This window comes from Symphalangus syndactylus, chromosome 12 (assembly GCF_028878055.3).
Source record: "Symphalangus syndactylus isolate Jambi chromosome 12, NHGRI_mSymSyn1-v2.1_pri, whole genome shotgun sequence".
Lineage (NCBI taxonomy): Eukaryota > Metazoa > Chordata > Mammalia > Primates > Hylobatidae > Symphalangus > Symphalangus syndactylus.
The window spans coordinates 78,940,941-78,965,540 of record NC_072441.2 but is presented as its reverse complement, the minus strand read 5'-3'; the positions used below and the strand labels follow the sequence as shown (position 1 = coordinate 78,965,540).

General features: G+C 39.3%; 2 protein-coding genes across 11 annotated transcripts in view; both read left to right on the top strand.

Moving 5' to 3' along the window:
- The window catches only part of CTSS (cathepsin S), a 34,948-nt gene extending 34,023 nt beyond the window's left edge, over positions 1 to 925 (top strand). For all 3 annotated transcript variants that reach the window (XM_063626145.1, XM_063626146.1, XM_063626148.1), the window contains one exon: positions 162 to 925. In XM_063626145.1, the coding sequence (XP_063482215.1) occupies positions 162 to 261 (100 nt within the window). In that variant the 3' untranslated portion in view covers positions 262 to 925. The remainder of the gene's footprint in view (positions 1 to 161) is intronic.
- Positions 926 to 10,415: 9,490 nt separating this feature from the next.
- The window catches only part of LOC134734253 (HORMA domain-containing protein 1), an 84,369-nt gene continuing 70,184 nt past the window's right edge, over positions 10,416 to 24,600 (top strand). For 3 of the 8 annotated variants that reach the window (XM_063626082.1, XM_063626079.1, XM_063626085.1), the window contains exons 1-9: positions 10,416 to 10,534; positions 12,065 to 12,130; positions 14,326 to 14,470; positions 16,917 to 16,980; positions 17,477 to 17,513; positions 19,758 to 19,778; positions 20,040 to 20,066; positions 22,654 to 22,721; positions 23,207 to 23,358. In XM_063626082.1, the coding sequence (XP_063482152.1) occupies positions 12,098 to 12,130; positions 14,326 to 14,470; positions 16,917 to 16,980; positions 17,477 to 17,513; positions 19,758 to 19,778; positions 20,040 to 20,066; positions 22,654 to 22,721; positions 23,207 to 23,358 (547 nt within the window). In that variant the 5' untranslated portion in view covers positions 10,416 to 10,534; positions 12,065 to 12,097. Of the gene's footprint in view, positions 10,535 to 10,580; positions 10,705 to 12,064; positions 12,131 to 14,325; positions 14,471 to 16,916; positions 16,981 to 17,476; positions 17,514 to 19,757; positions 19,779 to 20,039; positions 20,067 to 22,653; positions 22,722 to 23,206; positions 23,359 to 24,600 lie in introns of those variants that run through there. The other 5 variants (XM_063626081.1, XM_063626086.1, XM_063626080.1 and 2 more) reach the window with 4 other exon arrangements.

Here is a 24,600-nt window from a genome sequence, read left to right as displayed (position 1 = left end):
TGCCTGAAATCCCTGGAGAAATTATTATATTATTTCATTCTAATTTTGTTTTATGGCCTTTCATATGTAATCACTTATAGGAGAAAAACAATGAGATAAAAAGTTGATAACATGATTTGATTGTATGCATTTGTAATTTTGTGTTATTTCTTTTTCTAAAGCTGGGGCCGCAACTTTGGTGAAGAAGGATATATTCGGATGGCAAGAAATAAAGGAAATCATTGTGGGATTGCTAGCTTTCCCTCTTACCCAGAAATCTAGAGGATCTCTTCTTTTTATAACAAATCAAGAAATATGAAGCACTTTCTCTTAACTTAATTTTTCCTACTGTATCCAGAAGAAATAATTGTGTCATGATCAATGTGTATTTACTGTACTAATTAGAAAATATAGTTTGAGGCCAGACACGGTGGCTCACGCCTGTAATCCCAGTACTTTTGGAGGCTAAGGCAGGCATATCAACTTGAGGCCAGGAGTTAAAGAGCAGCCTGGCTAACATGGTGAAACCCCATCTCTACTAAAAATACAAAAAATTAGCCGAGCATGGTGGTGCATGCCTGTAATCCCAGCTACTTGGGAGGCTGAGGCACGAGATTCCTGGAACCCAAGAGGTTGAGGCTGTGGTGAGCTGAGATCACACCACCGTACTCCAGCCTGGATGACAGAGTGGAGACTCTGTTTCAAAAAAACAGAAAAGAAAATATAGTTTGATTCTTCATTTTTTTAAATTTGCAAATCTCAGGAAAAAGTTTGCTAAGTAAATTAGTAATGTACTATAGATATAACTGTACAAAAATTGTTCGACCTAAAACAATCTGTCATTGCTCATTGTTTTATTGTATACTCTTTTTCTTTTTAAGACCCCAATAGCCTTTTGTAACTTGATGGCTTAAAAGTACTTAATAAATCTGCCATTTCAAATTTCTATCATTGCCACATACCATTCTTATTCCTAGGCAACTATTAATAATCTATCCTGAAAATATTAATTGTGGTATTCTGGTGATGGGGTTTAGCAACTTTGATGGAAGAAAATATTAGGCTATAAATGTCCTGAGGACTCAGATTGTATCTTTGCACATAAGAGGATTCAAAACGTCACGTGTAGTGGCTCATGCCTGTAATCCCAACACTTTGGGAGGCTGAAGTAGGAGGATCGTCTTGAGCCCAGGAGTTCAAGACCAGCCTGGACAACATAGTGAGACCTTGTCTCCACAAAAATAAAAAGGAAACTATCCAGGAGTGGTGGTGTGTGCCTGTGGTCCCTGCTATGCAGATGTCTAAGACAGGAGGATCACATGAGCCCAGGAGGTTGAGAATGCAGTGAGCTGTAATTGCACCACTGCACTCCAGCCTGGGTGATGGAGCAAGACCCTGTCTTAAAAAAAGAAGATTCAACACATATTTTTATATTATGTTAAAGTAAACAAATGCATAACAGACAAGCACTTTGAAAGAATTATTTTAATGATCAACAATTTCATGTATTAGTCCAAATTATTTTTACCTAGTCATCAACAATTTGACCAGGGCCTTTTTTTGGCAAATAACTGAGCCAACCAGAATAAAATAACCAATACTCCACTGCTCATATTTTTATCTAATTCAGATGGATCTTCCTCACAACTGCTCTAGATTAGTAGATGCATCTAAGCAGGCAGCAGGACCTTTAAATTTTTTAAGTTCATGCCTATGACATGAACGATGTGTGGGATAATGTCATTAATATATCCTAAATTAACCTAAACTAATTACACTAACTCTGGCTCCTTCTCCATAAAGCACATTTTAAGGAACAAGAATTGCTAAATATAAAAACATAAATAATACCATAATACATGGCTATCATCAAAAGTGTATAGAATATTATAGTTAAAAAGTATTTAGTTGATTACTTTTCAGTTTGTTAGTTTTTTGTTTTTTGGTTTTTTTGAGATGGAGTCTCACTCTGTTGCCCAGGCTGGAGTGCAGTGGTGCCATCTCAGCTCACTGCAACTTCTGCCTCCCAAGTTCAAGCGATTCTCCTGCCTCAGCCTCCCGAGTAGCTGGAATTATAGGCGTGCACCACCATGCCCAGCTAATTTTTGTATTTTTAGTAGAGACAGGGTTTTGCCACATTGGCCAGGCTGGTCTCAAACTCCTGACCTCAGGTGACCCACCCATCTCAGCCTCCCAAAGTGCTAAGATTACAAGCGTGAGCCACTGAGCCCAGCCTACTTTTCAGTTTTTAACATAATTTTTGTTTTATCCACAACTTTTCAAGTATTGAAAGTAGAACAAAATCATGGGTTCTTAGTCTTTAGCTATCTGATAAAGCCTATGAATGGCTTCTCAGAATCATGTTTTTAAATGCATAAAATATATAGGATTACAAAGGAATCTAATTATATCGAAATACAGTTATTAAAATGTTAAAAGATAAGTTTGTTATATACTAATATGCATGCTTCTTTATAATGCATTAAATAAGAGTTAATAGCTATCCTAAATTTGAAATAGTGATGAGTATAATGAAAATAGATGCAAAAAAAAATGTGATATGAAAATATCTGGGTTTTCTTTTGATGATGATGTATTGCTAATATTACTGTGGTTTATGAACTATGTTCAGAATTGAAGAAAATCCTAACTTTCAGTTAGAGGTTAGTGACGGGGTTCAGGACACCCTACACAAAATATAGCACCTTGACATATTGAATATTTTAAGCTGAGGGCATTTGAGGAAACTGCAGAAGCAGGAAGGTGACTCTGACCTTCTGCCTGCTGTTCTCCACAGAAGCAGCCAAAAAACCTGGGAAGGATTTTCTGACCTTCCCCTGAAGTAGATCATAAGACTCTCATGTAAGAGGTGCTCTCCTGGCACCCAGAGAAAAGGAGCATCCTTACCTCCAAAAGCACAGGGACACAAAGAGGAATCTAAACAAACAGGCCTGCTGAGTTTCCCCCAATTTATTACATTTAGCTTGTTCACACTTTGCCCTATGACATTTCTCCATCACTGGCTGCTCTTCATCAAACTTACTATAAAAAACATTCAAGTTCAACTGTTTCTTTGGGCCTTTATTTCCTTATGGAGGCCCTCATGTCATGTAAAACTTATATTAAATAGATGTGCATGCTTTTCTCTTGCTAATCTCTCTTTAGTTATAGAGATCTCAGCCCTAAACCTAGGATGGATAGAAGGAAACATATGTTCTCCCCTACATTAGTAAAAATAAAAACGGAATTTTTTACCCATACAAATTCATAAATTCCCTGAATTCTATCCAAGGAGACTTTGAGAGTTGTGGCTCTCAAGTAAAGAATGCCTGAACCAAGCAAGTAGAATAATGAAATATTTTTTAAAAATCTTCACTGTGGGCCGGGCGCAGTGGCTCACGCCTGTAATCCCAGCACTTTGGGAGGCCGAGGCGGGCGGATCACAAGGTCAGGAGATCGAGACCATCCTGGCTAACACGGTGAAACCCCGTCTCTACTAAAAATACAAAAAATTAGCCGGGCGAGGTGGCAGGCGCCTGTAGTCCCAGCTACAAAGGAGGCTGAGGCAGGAGAATGGCGTGAACCCCGGGGGGCGGAGCCTGCAGTGAGCCGAGATCGCGCCACTGCACTCCAGCCTGGGTGAAAGAGCGAGACTCCGTCTCAAAAAAAAAAAAAAAAAAAAAAAAAAAAAAAAAAAAAAAAAATCTTCACTGTATGCCCAATATAAAGGGAAATTATTAACAATAAGTAATTTCAAACTTATAGAGATAAAAAATTATCTAAAAATATAAGTTTAAAACAAAAACACTCAGAATTTATTCTGGAACAATTTCTAGACAGTAGTATGCAAGACGATTTGAAGAAAATTTTTTAAAAGCCAGGTGCAGTGGCTCACACCTGTAATCCCAGCACTGTGGGAGGCTGAGGTGGGAGGATCACTTGAGCCAGAAGTTCAAGAGGCTGGTCTCGAACTCCTGGGCTCAAGTGATCCTCCTGCCTCTTGTTGTGAGCACATAAAAAGATCTCCATCTCTACAAAAAATAAAAAAGTTAGCCAGGTGTGGTGGTATGTGCCTATAGTCCCAGTTACTAGGGGAAAGGCTGAGGTGGGAGGATCACTTGAGCCCAGGAGATTGAGGCTGCAGTGAGCCATGATAGTGCCATTGCACTCCAGCCTGGGTGACCTTGTTTCAAAATAAATAAATTGGCAAATAATAAAATAAATAAAATTTTAAAATGAGACAACCTAGGCCGGGCATGGTGGCTTACGCCTGTAATCCCAGCACTTTGGGAGGCCAAAGCAGGCAGATCACTTGAGGTCAGGAGTTGGAGACCAGCCTGGCCAACACAGTGAAACTCCGTCTCTACTAAAAATACAAAAATTAACTGGGCGTGATGGTGGGTGCCTGTAATCCCAGCTACTTGAGAGGCTGAGACAAGAGAATTGTTTGAACTCAGGATGCGGAGGTTGCAGTGAGCCGAGATCATGACATTGCACTCCAGCCTGGGCGACGAGAATGAAACTGTCTCAAGAAAAAAAAAGAGACAATCTAAAAGATATTCTAGTAGTCTATATGGGTGGTGATAAAGCCCTAAACTAACTAAATATATCATTTCTCAAAACAGCAAAAAAATGAAAAATAAAGCAAATCTGGGAGCCATCACAGAGTAAAAGTTGACAGAATTTTAAACTGTATAATAAAAGTAAAGAAACGGTGCTCGCTTTGGCAGCACATATACTAAAATTTGAATGATGCAGAGAAGATTAGCCAAAAAATTTGAAAAATTATATTAAAAAAAGAAACAAGAAGATTTAAATATTCCAGAACTAGGCATCCATGAGACAATGCCATTAAAATATGTAACATAAATATGACAGATACTTAGTATTTCCTTTCTCTTTTCTTTTTTCCTTTCTTATCTTCTTTTTTTTTTTTGAGACAGGGTCTCGTTCTGTCACCCCGACTAGAGTGCAGTGGTGCCATCACTGCTCACTGCAGCCTTGAACTCCTGAACTTAAGCTATTTTCTCACCTCACACACCTTCCCCACCCTTACAGTAGCTGGGACTAGAGGTGCAAGCCACCATTTCTGGCTTATTTGTGTGTGTGTGTGTGTGTGTGTGTGTGTGTGTGTGTGTGTGTGTGTCTAGAGATGGGAGTCTCATTATGTTGCCCAGGCTGGTCTCCAACTCCTGGCCTCAAGTGATCCTCCCACTTTGATCTCCCAAAGTACTGGGATTACAGGCATAAGACTTACTATTTCTTTGAATCAAATTATTATTTTCTGACTCTTCTCTTCTAGATGAGAATCTTGATGATGCTTCAAGTATGCATACTGTAAGTTACCAGAAAGACTATAAATCAGAACATGCAATAAAGAGGGCGGGGCGCGGTGTCTCATGCCTGTAATCCCAGCACTTTGGGAGGCCAAGGCAGGCCGATCACCTGAGGTCAGGAGTTTGAGGCTACCCTGGCAAACATGGCAAAATGCCGCCTCTACTAAAAATACAAAAATTAGCCTGGCATGGTAGTGGACGCCTGTAATTCCAGTTACTTGGGAGGCTGAGGCAGGAGAATTGCTTGAACCCAGGAAGGGGAGGTTGCAGTGAGCCGAGATCACGCCACTGCACTCCAGTCTGGGCGACAGAGCAAGACTCTGTCTCAAAAAAAAATGAAAAAAAAAATGAAAATAGGCCTGGCATAGTAGTTCATGCCTGAAACACTTTGGGAGGTTAAGGCAGGAGTATCACTTGAGGCCAGTAGTTCAAGATCAGTCTACACAACATAGCAAGACCCTGACTCTACAAAAAAATTAAAAAGTAGCCAAGAGTTGTGGCACACACCTGCAGTCCTGGTTGTTACAGAGGCTGAGGAGGGAGGATTGCTTGAGCAAGGAGTTTGAGGCTGCAGTGAGGTATGATTGCACCATTGCACTCCAGCCTGGGAGACTGAAAGAGACCCTGCCTCTAAAGAAAAAAATGTGGCTGGGCACAGTGGCTCACGCCTGTAATCCCAGCATTTTGGGAGTCCAAGGTGGGCGAATCACCTGAGGTCAGGAGTTCAAGACCAGTCTGGCCAACATGGTGAAACCCCGTCTCTACTAAAAATACAAAAATTAGTTGGATGTGGTGGTGCATGCCTGTAATCCCAGCTACTGGGAAGGCTGAGGCAGGAGAATCCCTTGAACCCAGGAGGTGGAGGTTGCAGTGAGCCAAGATTGTGCCACTGCACTCCAGCCTGGGCGAAAGAGTGAGACTCCATCTCAAAACAACAACAACAACAACAAAAAACACAAAACAGTGACTTAATTATAACTCAAAATAATTATTAGACCAAGATTTTCACTATTTTTAATCTTAATAACAAGGTTCTAGTCTTCATTTCTCTCCTAGTTGAATGACTTTGGGCAAATCTTTTCATATCTAGTGACTGTTTTCTCCTTTGTAATGAAGATATATCAAAGTTTATGAGTACAGGCTTATCTTGTTTTATTGTGCTTTGCTTTATTGTGCTTTTTAGATATTGCATTTTTTTAACAAATTGCCGGTTTGTAGCAACCCAGCAACAAGTAAGTCTGTCAGTGCCGTTTCCCAACAGCATATGCTTACTTCATGTCTTTGTGTCACATTTTGGTAATTCTTGCAATATTTTAAACTTTTTCATTATTATTATTATCTGCTATGGTGATCTGTGATCAGTGATCTTTGATGTTACTATGATAATTGTCATAGGATGTCAAAAACTGCATCCATGTAAAATGGCGAATATAATCAATAAATGTTGTGTGTGTTCTAAGTGCTCCATTTACTGGCTGTGTCCCCATCTCTCTCCCTCTCCTTGGGCCTCCCTATTTTCTAAGACACAACAATATTTAAATTAGGCCAATTCATAACCCTGCAATGTTGTCTATGTGTTCAAGTGAAAGAAAGAGTTGCATGCCTCTCACTTAAAAGCTAAAAATGATTAAGCTTAGTGAGGAAGGCATGCTAAAAGCCAAGATAGGCTGAAAGGCCTCTTGTGCCAAATAGTTCACCAAGTTGTGAATGTAAAGGAAAAGTTCTTGGAGGAAATTACAAGTGCTACTCCAGTGAACACATGAATGATAAGAAAGTGAAGCAGCTTTATTGGTCTTATGGAGAAAGTTTGAGTGGTCTGGATAGAAGATTGAGCCAGCCACAACATGCTCTTAAACCAGTCTAATTCAGAGCAAGGCCCTAACTCCTCAATTCTAGAAAGGCTGACAGAGATGCGGAAGCTGCAGAAGAAAAGTCTGAAGCTAGCAGATGTTGGTTCATGAGGTTTCAGGGATGAAGCCACTCTCCATAACACAAAAGTGCTGAGATCGCGCCACTGCACTCCAGCCTGGGCGACAGAGTGAGACTCTGTCTCAAAAAAAAAAAAAAAAAACGTGCAAGGTGGAGCAGCAAGGGCTGATGCGGAAGCTGCAGCAAGTTATCCAGAAGATCTAGCTAAGATAACCGATGCAGGTGGCTATACTAAACAGCACATTTTCCATGTAGGTGAAACAGCTTTGTGGAAGAAGATTCCACTGAAAACTTTCACAGCTAGAGAAGAGAAATGAATGCCTTCAAAGCTTTAAAGGACAGGATGAATTTCTCATAGGAGGATAATGCAGCTGGTGACTTACATTTGAAGCCAATGCTCCCTTAACATTCTGCAAATTCTAGAGCCGTTAAGAATTATACTAAATCTACTCTGCCTGTGATCTATAAATGGAAAAACAAAGCCTGGATGACACCGCATCTGCTTACAACATAGTTTACTGGATATTTTAAGCACATGGTTGAGACCTACTGCTGCTTAGAAAAAAGATTCCTTTCAACATATTACTGCTCATTGTCAATGCACTGGTTACTCAAGAGCTCTAATGGAGGTGAACATGGAGATTAATGTTGTTTTCATGCCTGCTAACAAAAAGACCATTCTGCAGCCCATGGATCAAGAAGTAATTTTGACTTTCAAGCCTTTTAATTGAAGAAATACATTTTGTAAGTGCTGTAGCTGCCGTAGTGATTCCTCTGATGGATATAGGCAAAGAAAATTGAAAACCTTCTGGAAAGGAGTCACTATTCTAGATGCCATTAAGAATATTTGTGATTCATAGGAGGGGGTCAAAATATCAACATTAGCAGAAGTTTAGAAGAAGTTATTCCAATCCTCATGGATGACTTTGAGAAGTTCGAGACTGCCATGGAGGAAGTAACTGCAGATGTGGAAATAGCAAGAGTACCAGAATTGGAAGTAGAGCCTGAAGATGAGAAGATGGGACTGAATTGCTACAATCTCATGACAAAATTTGAACTGCTGAGGAATTGCTTCTTTTTTTTTTTAGATAGTGTCTTGCTCTGTTGCTCAGGCTGGAGTGCAGTGGCATGATTTCAGCTCACTGCAACCTCAGCCTCCCGGGTTCAAGCAATTCTCCCACCTCAGCCTCCCTTGTAGCTGGGATTACAGGCGTGCTATCACGCCTGGCTAATTTTTGTATTTTTAGTAGAGACGGGGTTTCATCATATTGGCCAGGCTAGTCTCAAACTCCTGACTTTGTGATTCGCCCACCTCAGCCTCCCAAAGTGCTGGGATTACAGGCATGAGCCACCACGCCCGGCCGAATTGCTTCTTATGGTTGATTGAGGAAAGTGATTTATTGAGACGGAATCGATAGAATCTACTCCTGGTGAAGATGCTGAGAACAAGGTTGAAATGGTAACAAAGGATTTAGAATGTTACATAAACTTAGTTGACAAAGTAGCAGCAGGGTTTGAAAGGACTGACTCCAATTCTGAAGGAATTTCTACTGTGGGTAAAATGCTGTAAAACAGCATCACACGCTACAAAGAAATCTTTTGTAAAAGGAAGAGTCAATCGATGTGGTGAATGTCATTGTTGTCCTAATTTAATAAATTGCCACAAACACCCCAACATGCAGCAAACACCTCCCTGATCAGTCAGCAGTCATTAACATCAAGGCAAGACCCTCCACTGGCAAAAAGATGATTATTCAGATGATCATTAGCACTTTTTAGCAATAAAGTATTTTTAAATTAAAGTATGTGCGTTGTGTTTCTAGACATTATGCTCCTGCACGCTTAACAGACTACAGTAAGCATAAGATATGTACAATAAATATATTAAGATATTAATAGTGTAACCATAATTTTTTTTTTTTAAACAAAAGTCTCACTCTGTCACCTAGGCAGGAGTGCAGTGGCTCAAACAGGGCTCACTGCAACTGCAAACTCCTGGGCTCAAGGGATCCTCCTGCCTAAGCCTCCTGAGTAGCTGGGACTACAGGTGTGTGCCACTACCTCTGCCTAATTTTTTTTATTTTTTGTAGAGGCAGGGTCTCACTTCGTTGCCCAAGCTGATCCCCAATTTCTGGCCTCAAGCAACCGTTCCACCTCAGCCTCCCAAAGTGCTGGGATTATTGGCGTGAGCCACCACATCCAGCCAACATAACTTTTATACACATGGAAAACTAAAAAATTGTGTAATTTGCTTTATCGTGTTATTTGCTTTATTGGATGGTCTGGAACTGAACTTGCAATATCTCCAAGGTATGCCTGTAATTGAATGTTTACACTGATAAGAAATGTATTTGGATATATAATAATCTGTAAACTAAGAAGCTTGTACTACTGAATAATCTCCAACAATTAATACCTACCCACTCTGATTTTATTTCTAAATGAGACAAATTACATTCAAAGCTATCCATTGTCCCCAATGACATAACAGTGGAAGTAGCTAAGTAGAAGACTGCTAAAGCAAATGGTTTCCTGAAGATACAGGAGACTGGAAGGTGGGAATGCAATTTGTGGTAGTTCCAATAAGAAAATCAAAAGTCAGCCAGGTGTGGTGGCTCACGCCTGTAATCCCAGCACTTTGGGAGGCCGAGGGAGGCAGGTCACCTGAGGTCGGGAGTTTGAGACCAGTTTGGCCAATATGGCAAAACCCCGTCTCTACTAAAAATACAAAAATTAGCTGGGCATGGTGGCATATGCCTGTAATCCCAGCTACTTGGGAGGCTGAGGCAGGAGAATCGCTTGAACCCTGGAGGCAGAGGTTGCAGTGAGCCAAGGTCATGCCACTGCACTTCAGCCTGGACGACAAGAGCAAAACTCTGTCAAAAAAAAAAAAAAGGAGAAGAAGAAGAAGGAAGGAAAGAAAGAAAGAAAGAAAGAAAGAAAGAAAGAAAGAAAGAAAGAAAGAAAGAAAGAAAGAAAGAAAGAAAGAAAAAGAAAATCAAAAGTCAGAAAACAATCAGAAATTCAGTAACTGCACATGCAGTTACTTAACCTTCCCCCTTGTCTGGCTTTTCCCCTGCCTGAGACGTGGCGCTGAGCCTTCCCGTGTCTGAGGCTCCCAGTGCGCCTTGCGCTGCGCTTGGCGGGCAAGGTGACCTCGACCAGGGGTCAAAAAGCCACTGTCGCGCCCCAGCGGGTGACCGTTGAAGGAAAGCGCATGCGCGTCGGGCACAGCGCGTGCAGCCTGGTGCAGCTGTTCTGGTCTCCGGCGCCCGCCCCTCAAACGTAATGTAATGTATATTAGTGTGTATATATGTGTGTGTGTGTGCGTATATTTTACTTTTTAATCTCTTTTTCTGTCAGCTTCCCCCTACTTTTAAGTTTCTTAAGGTCTTAGTGTAAAACATTTGCGGTAAAAATGTATACCCACTTACTTGTCAACAGAGGTTCTTGAGATGAGGTGAGTACGGACGGCGAATTCAGGATTTGTCAGGATAAATTTAAACGTTTAACGTAAATAGGTTCTTCTATGAAGTTTGCCTCTTTAGTAAACTCTTCCAGCTGAATTGTCTGATTAAGAAAAGTGAAATTGGGGCCGGACACGGTGGTTCACGCCTGTAATCCCAGCAAGTTGGGCGGCTGAGGCCGAAGGATCATTTGAGACCAGCCTGAGCAACATGGCGAAACCCCGTCTCTACTAAAAATATTTAAAAAATTAGCGGCCGGGCACGGTGCTTCACGCCTATAATCCCAACACTTTGGGGGCCGAGGCGGGCGGATCACAAAGTCAGGAGTTTCCTGGCCAACATGGTGAAACCCCGTGTCTACTAGAAAATTAGCTGGGCGTGGTGGCACGCCTGGAGTCCCAGCTACTCAGGAGTCTGAGGCAGGAGAATCACTTGAACCCAGAGGCGGAGGTTGCCGTGAGCCGAGATTGTGCCATTATACTCCAGCCTGGGCAACAGAGAAACACTGTCTCAGAAAAAAAAAAAAAAAAAAGGTGGTGGGCACCTGTGGTCCCAGCTACTCGGGAGGCTGAGGCAGGAGAATCCCTTGAACCTGGGAGGCGGAGCTTGCAGTGAGCTGAGATCGCGCCACTGCACTCCAGCCTGGCAACAGAGCGAGACTCCGTCTCTAAAAAATGAAAAATAAAAAGAAATAAAACTAAAAAAGTTTAGAGGGTTTGCCAGGCAGTTTTTCATTACTGAATACCTACCTGTACAATGTTGTCATTGTTTGAATACGTATAGGGAATAAAAGTAGGAAGAGTATGCCTTTTTAAAAAGTTCTCTTAAACAGTTTCTTTTTTTTTGAGACGGAGTCTCGCTCTGTCACCCAGGCTGGAGTGCAGTGCCGCAATCTCGGCTCACTGCAAGCTCCGCCTCCCGGGTTCACGCCATTCTCCTGCCTCAGCCTCTCCGAGTAGCTGGGACTACAGGCGCCCGCCACCACGCCCGGCTAACTTTTTTTTGTATTTTTAGTAGAGACGGGGTTTCACCGTGGTCTCGATCTCCTGACCTCGTGATCCGCCCGCCTCGGCCTCCCAAAGTGCTGGGATTACAAGCGTGAGCCACCGCGCCCAGCCAACAGTTTCTTAATAACCCATTTGTTTGAGACTTGCTAGTCAAATGGCTTCAAATCAGGACCCTACTCAAAATAGTTCTACTGCAGTATCGATCTCTACGTTTTTGAAGACTCTATTTTAATTAAAGAAATTCAAATTTATTCACATGAAATTGTTTTGAATTTTATATGTGGTAAACTGAAATGTTAGAGGAAAAAAATGAGCTCTAAGTTAAAGCTTGTATTTGTGTCACAAGGTTGAATTAAAGAAAATACTTTATCAGAAGAAGATGGCCACTGCCCAGTTGCAGAGGACTCCCATGGTATGATTTCTTGTATTTTGGTATTTCTTAGTATAGCTGCTTTTATTGTTTCTTGAAGTCGCAACTACTCTGTTGTTATATTTGGAAGTTAGGGCTCAAATATTTTAGGGTTTTATGATACCAGGAAACTGCATGTTTTAAGAAATGAAGATATTTGCTAAAGTATTTTGAATTAATTGAGAATTCTATTGGATGTTTGCTGCATTGCATTAAATTGCTCATTCACATTTAATTTACATTAGGTATTAATAAATACTGCTTTGTTGCTTTGATGAAATTGTTGTTCATAGCTTTCCACCTCCAGAACATGAATGTTCAATATATAAGCAGAATAAAAATAAATAAATAAGAAAATGAGGCCGGGAGCGGTGGCTCACGCCTGTAATCCCAGCTATGAAGGTGGCTGAGGCAGGAGAATCACTTGAACTCAGAAAGGGGAGGTTGCAGTGCGCTGAGATCACACCACTGCACTCCAGCCTGGGTAACAGTGAGACTCCGTCTCAAAAAGAAAGAAAATGAATGTTTATAACCCAGAGACAAATATGCATTTGCTATATTTGTATAGGATTTTGCATTACACTTAACCTCTGTTAAACCTATTCAGTGACCAAAGAGAAAAATCAATGTAATCTATCCATGTGTTATGCATTTACAGACAGTTAATCTGCAAGGGGATTCTTAAGATTTTTAGGTACTTTTTGAGCTGAGGCTGAGGTGAGAGGATCGCTTGAGCGCAAGAGTTTGAGATGAGCCTGGGTAACATAGTGACATCTCATCTCTCTCTTTTTTTTTTTTTTTTTTTGAGGAGTCTCGCTCTTTCACCCAGGCTGGAGTGCAGTGGCGTGATCTCGGCTCACTGCAGGCTCCGCCCTCTGGGGTTCACGCCATTCTCCTGCCTCAGCCTCCCGCGTAGCTGGGACTACAGGCGCCCGCCATCTCGTCCGGCTAATTTTTTGTATTTTTAATAGAGACGGGGTTTCACCGTGATAGCCTGGATGGTCTCGATCTCCTGACCTCGTGATCCGCCCGCCTCGGCCTCCCAAAGTGCTGGGATTACAGGCATGAGCCACCGCGCCCAGCCGAGATCTCACCTCTACAAAAAAAAAAAAAAAAAAAAAAAAAATTAGCCAGGCATGGTGGTGCATGCCTGTAGTCTCAGCTACTTTAGAGGTTGTGTGAGGATATATGAAATGTCATATATGAAATGTCTAGAATAGGCAAATTTATAGGGACAGATAGGCTAATGGGTAGGATGTGGGATGGAATAAGGGACAGGGAGTGATTGCTAATTGGTATGGGTTTCCTTTTTGAGATGAAGAAAATGTTATGAAATTGATGGTGATTGTTGCGCACACACCTCTGTGAATAAACTAAAAACCACTAAACTGAAAAACACTTTATATGGGTGTCCCAAAAAGGTGTTTTTAAAATACCAGCCACTATTAACATTTGTTTTATTCATCCTCAAAATACTAGCATTTGATATATTTGAATATAATCTGAAGAATTATATAATTATTATATACTTTTTTTTTGAGATGGAGTCTTGCTTTGTCACTCAGGCTGGAGTGCAGTGGTGTGATCTTGGCTCACAGCAACCTCTGCCTCCTGGGCTCAAGCAATTCCCTGCCTCAGCCTCCAGAGTGCTGGGATTACAAGAGTAGCTGGGATTACAGGCGCCTGCCACCACGCCCAGCTAATTTTTGTATTTTTAGTAGAGACAGGGTTTCACCATTTGGCCAGGCTGGTCTTGAACTCCTGACCTCGTGATCCACCCACCTCAGCCTCCCAAAGTGCTGGGATTACAGGCGTGAGCCACTGCACCCGGCCTATACTTTTTTAATGAAATACTTTGTGCCCATCAACTTGCATCCAATGGAGGTTGTAGGCAGCTGTGATCATGCCACTGCACTCCAGCCTGGGCAATACAGTGAGACCCTGTCTCAATTTTTTAAAAAATAAAAAAAATTAAAAAGATTTTTAGATACTTTTTGCATATGTCCTTTAGGCTATTACCCTAGAAATATCCTCACATTTTACATGCCGCTCTGACTTTTGGGGGATTACTAACCAATATAGGGAGGAATTCTTGGGGTGAGTACTATGCTTATACAAAATTGGATCTATGTTAAGTCAAGAGTAACTTTATTTTTAATAAATTTAAATAAAGTGTTCTACTTTCCCTTGAATTTTAGAGTGCACTGGTATTTCCCAATAAGATATCAACTGAACACCAGTCTTTGGTGTTAGTGAAGAGGCTTCTAGCAGTTTCAGTATCCTGTATCACGTATTTGAGAGGAATATTCCCAGAATGCGCTTATGGAACAAGATATCTAGATGGTAATACAATATTTATTTTAAAGCTTTCTTTTAAAATGGTATTTTTATTTTTGCTTGCTCTAAAACTATAATTTTTGACTTAGAAATTTTATTTTAATAGAAACTTTATTAATACAATTCACATACCTGACAGTTCACTTGTTTACAGTGTACATTTCAGTGATTTTTTTTTTTTTTTTTGGGGGGGACGGGGTCTTGCACTGTCACCCAGGCTGGAGTGCAGTGGTGCCATCTCGGCTCACTGCAAGCTCCGCCTCCTGGGTTCACGCCATTCTCCTGCCTCAGCCTCCCGAGTAGCTGGGACTACAGGTGCCCACCACCACGCCCGGCTAATTTTTTGTATTTTTAGTAGAGACGGGGTTTCACCGAGTTAGCCAGGATGGTCTCGATCTCCTCACCTTGTGATCCGCCTGCCTCGGCCTCCCAAAGTGCTGGGATTACAGGCGTGAGCCACCGTGCCCAGCCCATTTCAATGATTTTTAATAAATTAACAGATTTGTACAACCATCACCACAGTCAATTTTAGAACATTTCTTCATCCCAAAAAGAAACTCCATACCCATTAAGCCACTATGCACTTCCCCTCAACCTTCCCAGTCCTAGGCAATCACCAATCTACTTTCTGTCTGTACAGATTTACTTATTCTGGACATTTCATATAAATGAAATAATATAAAATGTGGTCCTGGCCGGGTGCAGTGGCTCACGCCTGTAATCCCAGCACTTTGGGAGGCCGAGGCGGGCGGATCATAAAGTCAAGAGATGCAGACCATCCTGGCCAACATGGTGAAACCCCGTCTCTACTAAAAATACAAAAATTAGCCGGGCATGGTGGTGCATGCCTGTAGTCCCAGCTACTTGGGAGGCTGAGCAGGAGAATCGCTTGAACCCGGGAGGCAGAGGTTGCAGTGAGCCGAGATTGTGCCACTGCACTCCAGCCTGGCAACAGAGCAAGACTCCGTCTCAAAAAAAAAAAAAAAAGTGGTCCTTTGTGACTGGCTTTCACTTAGCATGTTTTCAAGGTTCCTCCACATTATAGAATGGATAAGTGCTTCATCCCTTTTTGTTGCTGAATAATGTTCTATTGTATGGCTGTACCACATTTTATTTATCCCTTTATCAGTTGATGAACATTTGGGTTCTCTTTTTGGCTATTATGAATAATGCGGCATTGATGTACAAGTTTTTGTTTGGATACCTAAATGGTTTTAAAATATATACATATATATATATTCAATACCTTTAGAAGCACTTAATCATAAAATTTTTCCTCAGTTTCTCAAGTATAATTTTACCTGAAATTATGCTTATAATGATGAAAGAAATCAATAGAAAACATACAGTAGTAGTGTATGTTCTTGTGCTATTTTAAAGAAGTAAAAATAATACAGCCAGGGCCAAGTGTGGAAGCTCATGTCTGTAATCCCAGCACTTTGGGAGGCTGAGGCAGGAGGATCACTTGAGGCCAGGAGTTCAAGACCAGCCTGGTCAACATAAGGAGACTCCATCTCTATTTTTCAAATTAAAATAATAATAATAATACAGCCAGTTTATACTACAATAATAACTTATTTCTTAGTACATTATACATGCATAATATTGTACATCAGTTATGTGCTGGGCAATATGGTAAGCACTATGTTATGTATGATGTCTTGTTAATTCATGTGACAGTCCTACAAATACCTGTTTTTCAATTAAGGAACCTGAGGATATGAGATACTCTCAGTCTTTTCCACTGTGTTACACGTTGCTTCTTTGCAGGCCTCTTTGTTTTTAATAGCCAGTTAACTTCTTGGCCTTTACAAGTATTTTACTGGGATAAGATTCTAAGATTCTTGTATAACAATGGCGTGAAAGCAACATATCTAATTTTATGGATTCTATAATTTTTTTACGAAATATTTTTTTACCCATCAACTTGCATCCTAATTATTATGATGGCATCTTACAATAAATATTAAAAGACTACTTTCATATAACCTTTCTTCCTTTAATTACATTAATAATATTAATTATTGCTATTAATAATTTACCTGTGCTGGGCAAGGTGGCTCACGCCTGTAATCCCAGCGCTTTAGGAGGTTGAGGCAGGCGGGTCACCTGAGGTCAGGAGTTTGAGACTAGCCTGGCCAACATGAGGAAACCCTGTCTCTACCAAAAAATACAAAAATTAGCCGGTCATGGTGGCGCACCTGAAGTCTCAGCTACTGGGGAGGCTGAGGTGGGGAGAATGGCTTGAACTCAGAAGGCAGAAGTTCCAGTGAGCCGAGATCATGTCACTGCACTCCATCCTGGGTGACAGAGTGAGACCCTGTTTCAAAATAATAATAATTATAATAATAATTTACCTGTAATACACAGCTGAAGAAAATAAACTTCATTTAAAATTTCTAGTTGTTTACTTTTCTTAAGTAACTCTATATTTCATCATTTTTGTGTTTAGATCTTTGTGTCAAAATACTGAGAGAAGATAAAAATTGCCCAGGATCTACACAGTTAGTGAAATGGCAAGTAAAAGAATACCTAAAGAGAGAAAATTATTTTTTTCTCATTTTACTTTTTTTTGTACCTTGGATACCTTTTGGTGTTTAACCAAATTTTAGTGAATCACCCTTTAATGCTAGATAGCATTTTTGTAGGTCATTAAATTTTCCACTGAAGTTTTCCTCTCCTTCCAGTCTGGGTATTTGGAAAAATAAATTTTAAAAATAAATGTTCCTTTATTTTATGCCCCATGCAAGCAGGCTTTATTTATTTTATTATTATTCCCCACAAATAGCTATCAGATATTTTGTATTTTCCCTTCCATCTCTATCATCATTTTACATTTCTGCCACATTGTTTTTTATGTTTTGTCTTGTTTTAAGCTAGTTAATAAGAAGGGAGCTTTAATAAGACATGTTTGTATTATTTAGTAATGAGATAATATGGAAATTTATGAAAATAACTATTTTCTGGAAATGCATTCAGTCTGAAAATGAATCCTTGATTTTTTTTTTTTAGGATGCTAGGATGTTATGATGCTTTACAGAAAAAATATGTAAGTCTTGCAATCTCTTTATCCTTTTTTTCTATAGTTTATGATCTACAAATATAACTGGAATTATCATGTAGTAAAACATTCATTTGAACTAACTTGAGTGTAGGTCAGTCTGAGTTACTGAAAAGCCTAAACATTTGAATATTTTAAAGACTAATCATCAACTCATTTAAAGCTAATGGAATTAATACTAAACAAATTTTTCCAAGCTAGTTTTTTTCACACTTATTTGTATTAATAACACATGTTAACTTATAAAAAAATTAATGAATTAAAGAGTCTTTTCAAATAGTTTATTCATTAGTTTCACATGCCTTCTACAAGCTTGTTTATACTTATAATTTAATAAATTATTTCCCTATTAGGGTTCAAAAATAAATTTCCACATAATCTAGGTTAAATTGTCACAAATTCTGAATTAGCAAAATTAAGAAGGTTTTAAGATGTATTGTAATCCTTTTTGCATACCTAGTGTAAGTTAGTATCAACATGTATAATGAAGTCCAGCACTAGGCTAACTGTGAAGAAGATGAATTTTTTTTTTTTTTTTTGTGATGGAGTCTTTCTCTGTCACCCAGGCTGGAGTGCAGTGGCACCATCTCAGCTCACTGTAAGCTCCACCTCCCGGGTTCACGCCATTCTCCTGCCTCAGCCTCAAGAAGATGAATTTTTATTCATGGTTCCTAACCTTCCCCATTAAGGCGTAGTAAATATTGGGCACGTGTTATGTGCTAGGCATCTCTTCTAGGTAGGAACTGGGTAAGCTAACAGTGATCAACAAAACAAAAAGGGTCCCTTGTATAGCAGGAAAACAAGTAGTTAATAAAACAAATCATATACTTTTCAATAACGTTCAATTGCCATTAAAATTTTTAGCAAAAGTATGTGGTAAATGGAAAGGTGAAGTAACTTTAGATGGGATGGTCATAGGAGCTTCTCTGAGGAAGTGACATTTAAGAGACCTGAATGAGAAGAAACCAGCCAGGCATTGATTTTAGGAGAGAATATCCCTGGCAGAGCAGCAAATGCAAAGAATTGGAAGGAAGTTTAGAGAGTGCCAGGAACAAAAAGAAGGCCAATATGACTGAGGGCAATTGTGCGGTGGGGGAGAATAACATGAGATGAGCCTGGGCAGATAAGCAGGGCCAGAGCACTCGGTGGATTTTATTTTAGGTGCAAAGAAAAGCCATTCAAAGGTTATACATAGAAATGTAATATTTGATTTACATTTAAAAATTGTTTTAAGCCAGGCATGGTGGCTCACGCCTGTAATCCTAGCACCTTGGGAGGCCAAGACAGGTGGATCACCTGAGGTTAGGAGTTTGAGACCAGCCTGGCCAACATGGTGAAACCTTGTCTCTACTAAAAATACAAAAATGAGCTAGGCATGGTGGCACACCTGTAATCCCAGCTACTCAGGAGGCTGAGGCAGGAGAATCACTTGAATCTGGGAGGTGGAGATTGCAGTAAGCTGAGATCATGCCACTGTACTCCAGCCTGAGTGACAGAGTGATACTCTGTCTTAAAAAAAAAAAAAAAAATTGTTTTAAATCACTTCGCCCACAACTTAGAGAATATGCTGTAGAAGGAGAATAAGATTGGGAGTAAGGAGAATAGCACCTAAGCCATTACTGTAGTACTGGTGAGAAATAATGGTTGCTTAGACCAGGATAGCAGAGAGAGGAGATTCAGGATAGATTTGGCAGTAGAACTGATTGGATTTGTTGATGGACTGGCTGTGTAACACAAGGAAAAGATCAGAATCAAGGATGACTCTTAGATTTTTGGCAGATCACTTGATTAAATTATTTTCTATGATTTTCTTTTCCTATGGCCTCCAAAACTTCCTCCCTCTGTTAAATTCATAGGGCCCTGAACTCTGCTTTTTCTTTTTTCAAAATCAGTTCTCATTGTTTTCAGCATAACACATATATTGTGTTATTTCACAATATATATATTTTTTCCTTGTAACTGGCAGTAATGTCCTTTTTGCTCAAGTCAATGAAATAAAGTGCTGACATGAATTTCAATCACAGTGATTTTAGTAGCAATAGATATTTCAGGGGATAGGGAAGCATATCTAAGGTACTGCCTTATAGGCATTGATCTTATGCAGTCAAGATCTGCAATGATTATTTGTTGTTAGGAATACATGTTGAAATAGGACAAAGAATTCTTATGATTCTTAATGAAAAAGTATTTTATAGACTACAAGTAAGATTTTTGTTCTTTGTTGTATTTCAGCTAAGGATGGTTGTTCTAGCTGTAAGTATTTTTAAATTGTGTGTTCCTTTTTTAATACTGCCAAATTTGGCCTTGCTTAATTAAATGACACTAAAACTATCAATTGATTATGTCACATTATTCAAATAACTGATCTATTCAATGGAATGAAAAAGTAATATTTTGGGTGGTCATTTTTATTTGTTTGTTTTGCTGAGTTCACATGAAGTTTAGTCTAAACATCTAATTTAGTTCTTGAATACTTAGCCTTAGATAACTCAGTTGTAAATTGTTTTTAAATAGGTATACACAAACCCTGAAGATCCTCAGGTAAGTATGCTTGAGTTACTAAAGAAACGTAATGCCTCTAATATCTAAAAATAACACAAAACATAATATAAGAATATCTTATGCTTTTAATTATGCTTTAATCAATATACTTTCATATATATTTTCACATTTGAGCTTCATAAAACTCTTCTGAGGTAAGGCAGGGCCTGGATTGTTACCTTTAAACAGATTAGCATGACAGAGATTATGTGACTAATCTTAGGCCACAAAGCTTACAAACTGTTAGAAATAACTTAAATCTCCTGATGTCTAATTCTTTACAGTATTTTTTATACTATATTTTAGAATTATGAAAGGGCTTGAGTTTTAGGAAAGTAAGAAAGTCATCCTTAAACTTCGAATATTCATCCCAATCCATTCGTAGCTACCTATTTATCTTACAATTAAAGGAGAGAAGGGAGAACATGAAAGGGAAAACCAGAAGATAAGAAACAAGGGGGAAAGATCTACTGAGTGCTTACTTTATATTAGGCTCTGTTCTTTGGGGCTTTATGTGCATTATCTCATTTATTCACCCCAACCTTCATGAAGTAACCACTATTAGCATCTCCACTTTACAGATTAGGAAATCTAAGTACAAGGGGTTTCTTGCCTAAGGTCATAGTGGCTGAAGTGGCAGAACCAGGTTTTTGAACCTAGGAAGGTCAGTTCACAATTTGGGTGTTTACCCATTACGCTATAGCTGTTACAATATAACGTTTCATTCAGTCAAGGAGAGGTAGATTTAAACTGGTGTTAAAAATAGATGTTTAAAAACATCACTATGTAAGCAATGAAATATAAAGAAAGCAATAAAAGTATTCACGCTCCAGGAGGGCTGAGAATGTGTCTTTTCTTTGATACTCACACCTGTAATTAATGCTTAATATGTGTCCATGCTGACAAAGCAGATCATTTGGGTAAAGGCTGTGAATTAATAGATTGTGTTCAGAAAACTAATTGATTGTTCAGAAAATGTTCATTTATTTTCATATGTTTTATAATTGTGCATTTTTTCTATCAGTAAATTAGCAACCTTGTTGATACAATAATAATATTTAGTGAATGTTTACTGTATGTCAGGTACTTTATAAAGTACCCTGTATAAATTATCCCATTTGTGAATATTTATTCACAACTACCAATGAGATATGTACTGTCTTTAATCTCTTTTTTAGCTGGGGAAACTAAAACTTAAACTAAGGCTTAAGTGGCTTGCCTGTGGTTACAGTATGGCAAAGATTTAAGCCCTGTGTTAGCCACTCTGCTGAGGTATGTTGCCTCCCTTATCTGTCTGCTAAGGAGTTCCTTCCATGTGGTATAAATAATTGAAGGGGGGGCCTGCCCCTCCACATCTGTGGGTATTTCTAGTTGGGTGGGACGAGAGACTGAGAAAAGAAATAAGACACAGAGACAAAGTATAGAGAAACAATAGTAGGCCCAGGGGAACGACGCTCAGCATATCAAGGACCTGCATCGGCACCGGTCTCTGAGTTCCCTCAGTTTTTATTGATTATTATCTTCATTATTTTAGTAAAAAGGAATGTAGTAGGAGGGCAGGGTGATAATAAGGAGAAGGTCAGCAACAAACATGTGAGCAATAGAATCTATGTCATAATTAAGTTCAAGGGAAGGTACTATGACTGGACATACATGTAAGCCAGATTTATGTTTCTCTCCACCCAAACATCTCAGTGGAGTAAAGAATAACAAGGCAGCATTGCTGCAAATATGTCTTGCCTCCCACCATAGAGCGGTTTTTCTCCTATCTCAGAATTGAACAAATGTACAGTCGAGTTTTATACTGAGACATTCAGTTCCCAGGGGCAGGCAGGAGACAGTGGCCTTCCTCTATCTCAACTGCAAGAGGCTTTCCTCTTTTACTAATCCATCTCAGCACAGACCCTTTTCGGGTGCTGGGCTGGGGGACGGTCAGGTCTTTCTCATCCCACGAGGCCATATTTCAGACTATCATATGGGGAGAAACCTTGGACAATACCCCACTTTCAAGGGCAGAGGTCCCTGCGGCTTTCCACAGTGCATTGTGCCCCTGGTTTATTGAGACTAGAGAATGGCGATGACTTTTACCAAGTATACTGCTTGTAAACATTTTGTTAACAAGGCATGTCCTGCACAGCCCTAGATCCCTTAAACCTTAATTTCATACAACACATGTTTCTGTGAGCTCCAGATTGGATCAAAGTGGTTGGGTCAAAGTGGCTGGGGCAAAGCTACCAATTAACAACATCTCAGCAAAGCAATTATTTAAAGTACAGGTCTTTTTCAAAATGGAGTCTCTTATGTCTTCCCTTTCTACATAGACACAGTGACAGTCTGATCTCTCTTTCTTTTCCCTACAATAACATACATTACAATGAGTTGGGAAATAAATGTCTCTCCAAGACTGAAGCCCCAAACCCAAACCATGAAAACTGACTATGAGGAATCAAAAGCTTCAATGGATCAATAGGGATTAATATGGCAGAAAAAAGTATTGACTAAATGTTCAGTCATACGAAACAGAATATAGCTATTTAGCAGCTAGTACTGAATATCAGAAGCATAACTGCAATATTTTCTATTTAAGACAATTTCAGAATGTTACCAATTCAAATTCAAATACACCAATAATGGACCACTCATGGACTTCATAAGGTATTGTTCTAAAGTTTTCTTTCTGTATTATAGATTACCACTTATTTATATTAATGCTATATAGCTAAACTTCAGGATTCATTCTGAAACTGCGGGGACATCCCCAATTAACCATCAAGATGTGGCTATGCAAAATGTAGTGGTGGCTTGGAGTAACTTCAAGCCAGGATTCTGTGGCTAATAATAAGCAATTTTAATTGTGGAAAGAGAACTTAGGTGATTAGAAATATAGAAATATAATTTTAAAACATCATTTGCTTTCTTTAAACACTTCATATAAAATGCACTTAAGTAAAATTAAGTTATTTATAGCAATGATATTAATATTAAAATTTTATAATAGTGACATTAAAACGCATGGTAACTTTCAAGTTAACAGCTTAATGCTATAATAGAAATAAAAATCTCAAATAGTTAAAATGTAAAGTTATGATATTAGAAGCAACAGGTTTTATAAAATAAATTAATATGTGATTCTCTTCTAGTAAAAACCAAAGCAATGAATCTAGCATGTCATCTACTGACACCAAGAAAGCAAGCATTCTCCTCATTCGCAAGATTTATATCCTAATGCAAAATCTGGGGCCTTTACCTAATGATGTTTGTTTGACCATGAAACTTTTTTACTACGATGAAGGTACTGTTTGCAATACATCCTGTTTCAGTTGGTACCTGTGTTTTATCATTATTGAAACAATTGGTTTCCATTCCAAATATTTTTAGCATCTAAATTTTTTGAAATTATAAAATTTACACTTAATATCACCAAGAAAGAAAGATTTGCAAAATTAAGCTTTAAGATAGATACTTCTCTAGTGATAGGAACATATCCATGTGAAGTATAACCTCACTCAAATTTAACAATGAGTTTACAGTTTTCACTTATCAGATTGGTAAAACATGTTAATCCATTATTGATAAGGATGTGGGGAAACAGGAACTTTTTTTTTTTTTTTTTTTTTGAGACGGAGTCTCGCTCTGTCACCCAGGCTGGAGTGCAGTGGCGCAATCTCGGCTCACTGCAAGCTCCGCCTCCCGGGTTCACACCATTCTCCTGCCTCAGCCTCTCCGAGTAGCTGGGACTACAGGCGCCCGCCACCACGACAGAGTCTTGCTCTGTCTCCCAGGCTGTGGAGTTCAGTGGCACAATCTTGGCTCACTGCAGCCTCCACCTCCTCGGGTCAAGCGATTCTCCTGCCTCAGCCTCCTGAGTAGTTGGGACTACAGGCGCTCGCCACCATGTCTGGCTAATTTTTGTATTTTTAGTACAGACGGGGTTTCACCATGTTGGCCAGGCTAGTCTTGAACTCCTGATCTCAAGTGATTCACCCGCCTTGGCCTCCCAAAGTACTGGGATAACAGGCGTGAGCCACCACACCTGGCCAAGCAGGCACTTTTATACACTCGAGGGACTGTATACAGGTGCAACATTTTTAGAGGACAATTTGGCAGTATCAAAATTTTAAATGCACATTATCTTTAATCCAGAAATTCTATAGTGAGAAAAATATATTGAAAATATAATTGTGCAAATACGCAAAGTTATATAAGGATTTTGATTATAGCATTGGCTAAAATAGGAACAAACTGGAAACAACTTGAGTGTCCTTCATTGGGGACTGAGTAAATAAATTATGGTCCATCTGCATAATAGAATACTACACAAGCTGTTAAAAAGAAGGTGCTGATAAATTACGTTATCCAAGATATATTATTAAGTTAAAACCAGCTAGATATGGAACGGTATGCGCTCATTTGTGTTTTTTAAGGAATTTTATATATATTTCCTAAAACCTATGTAAATATGAAATATCTTTTATTATATGCATGTCTTCTAGAAGAACATAAAGTAACAAAAATAACAACTAACATTTATTGA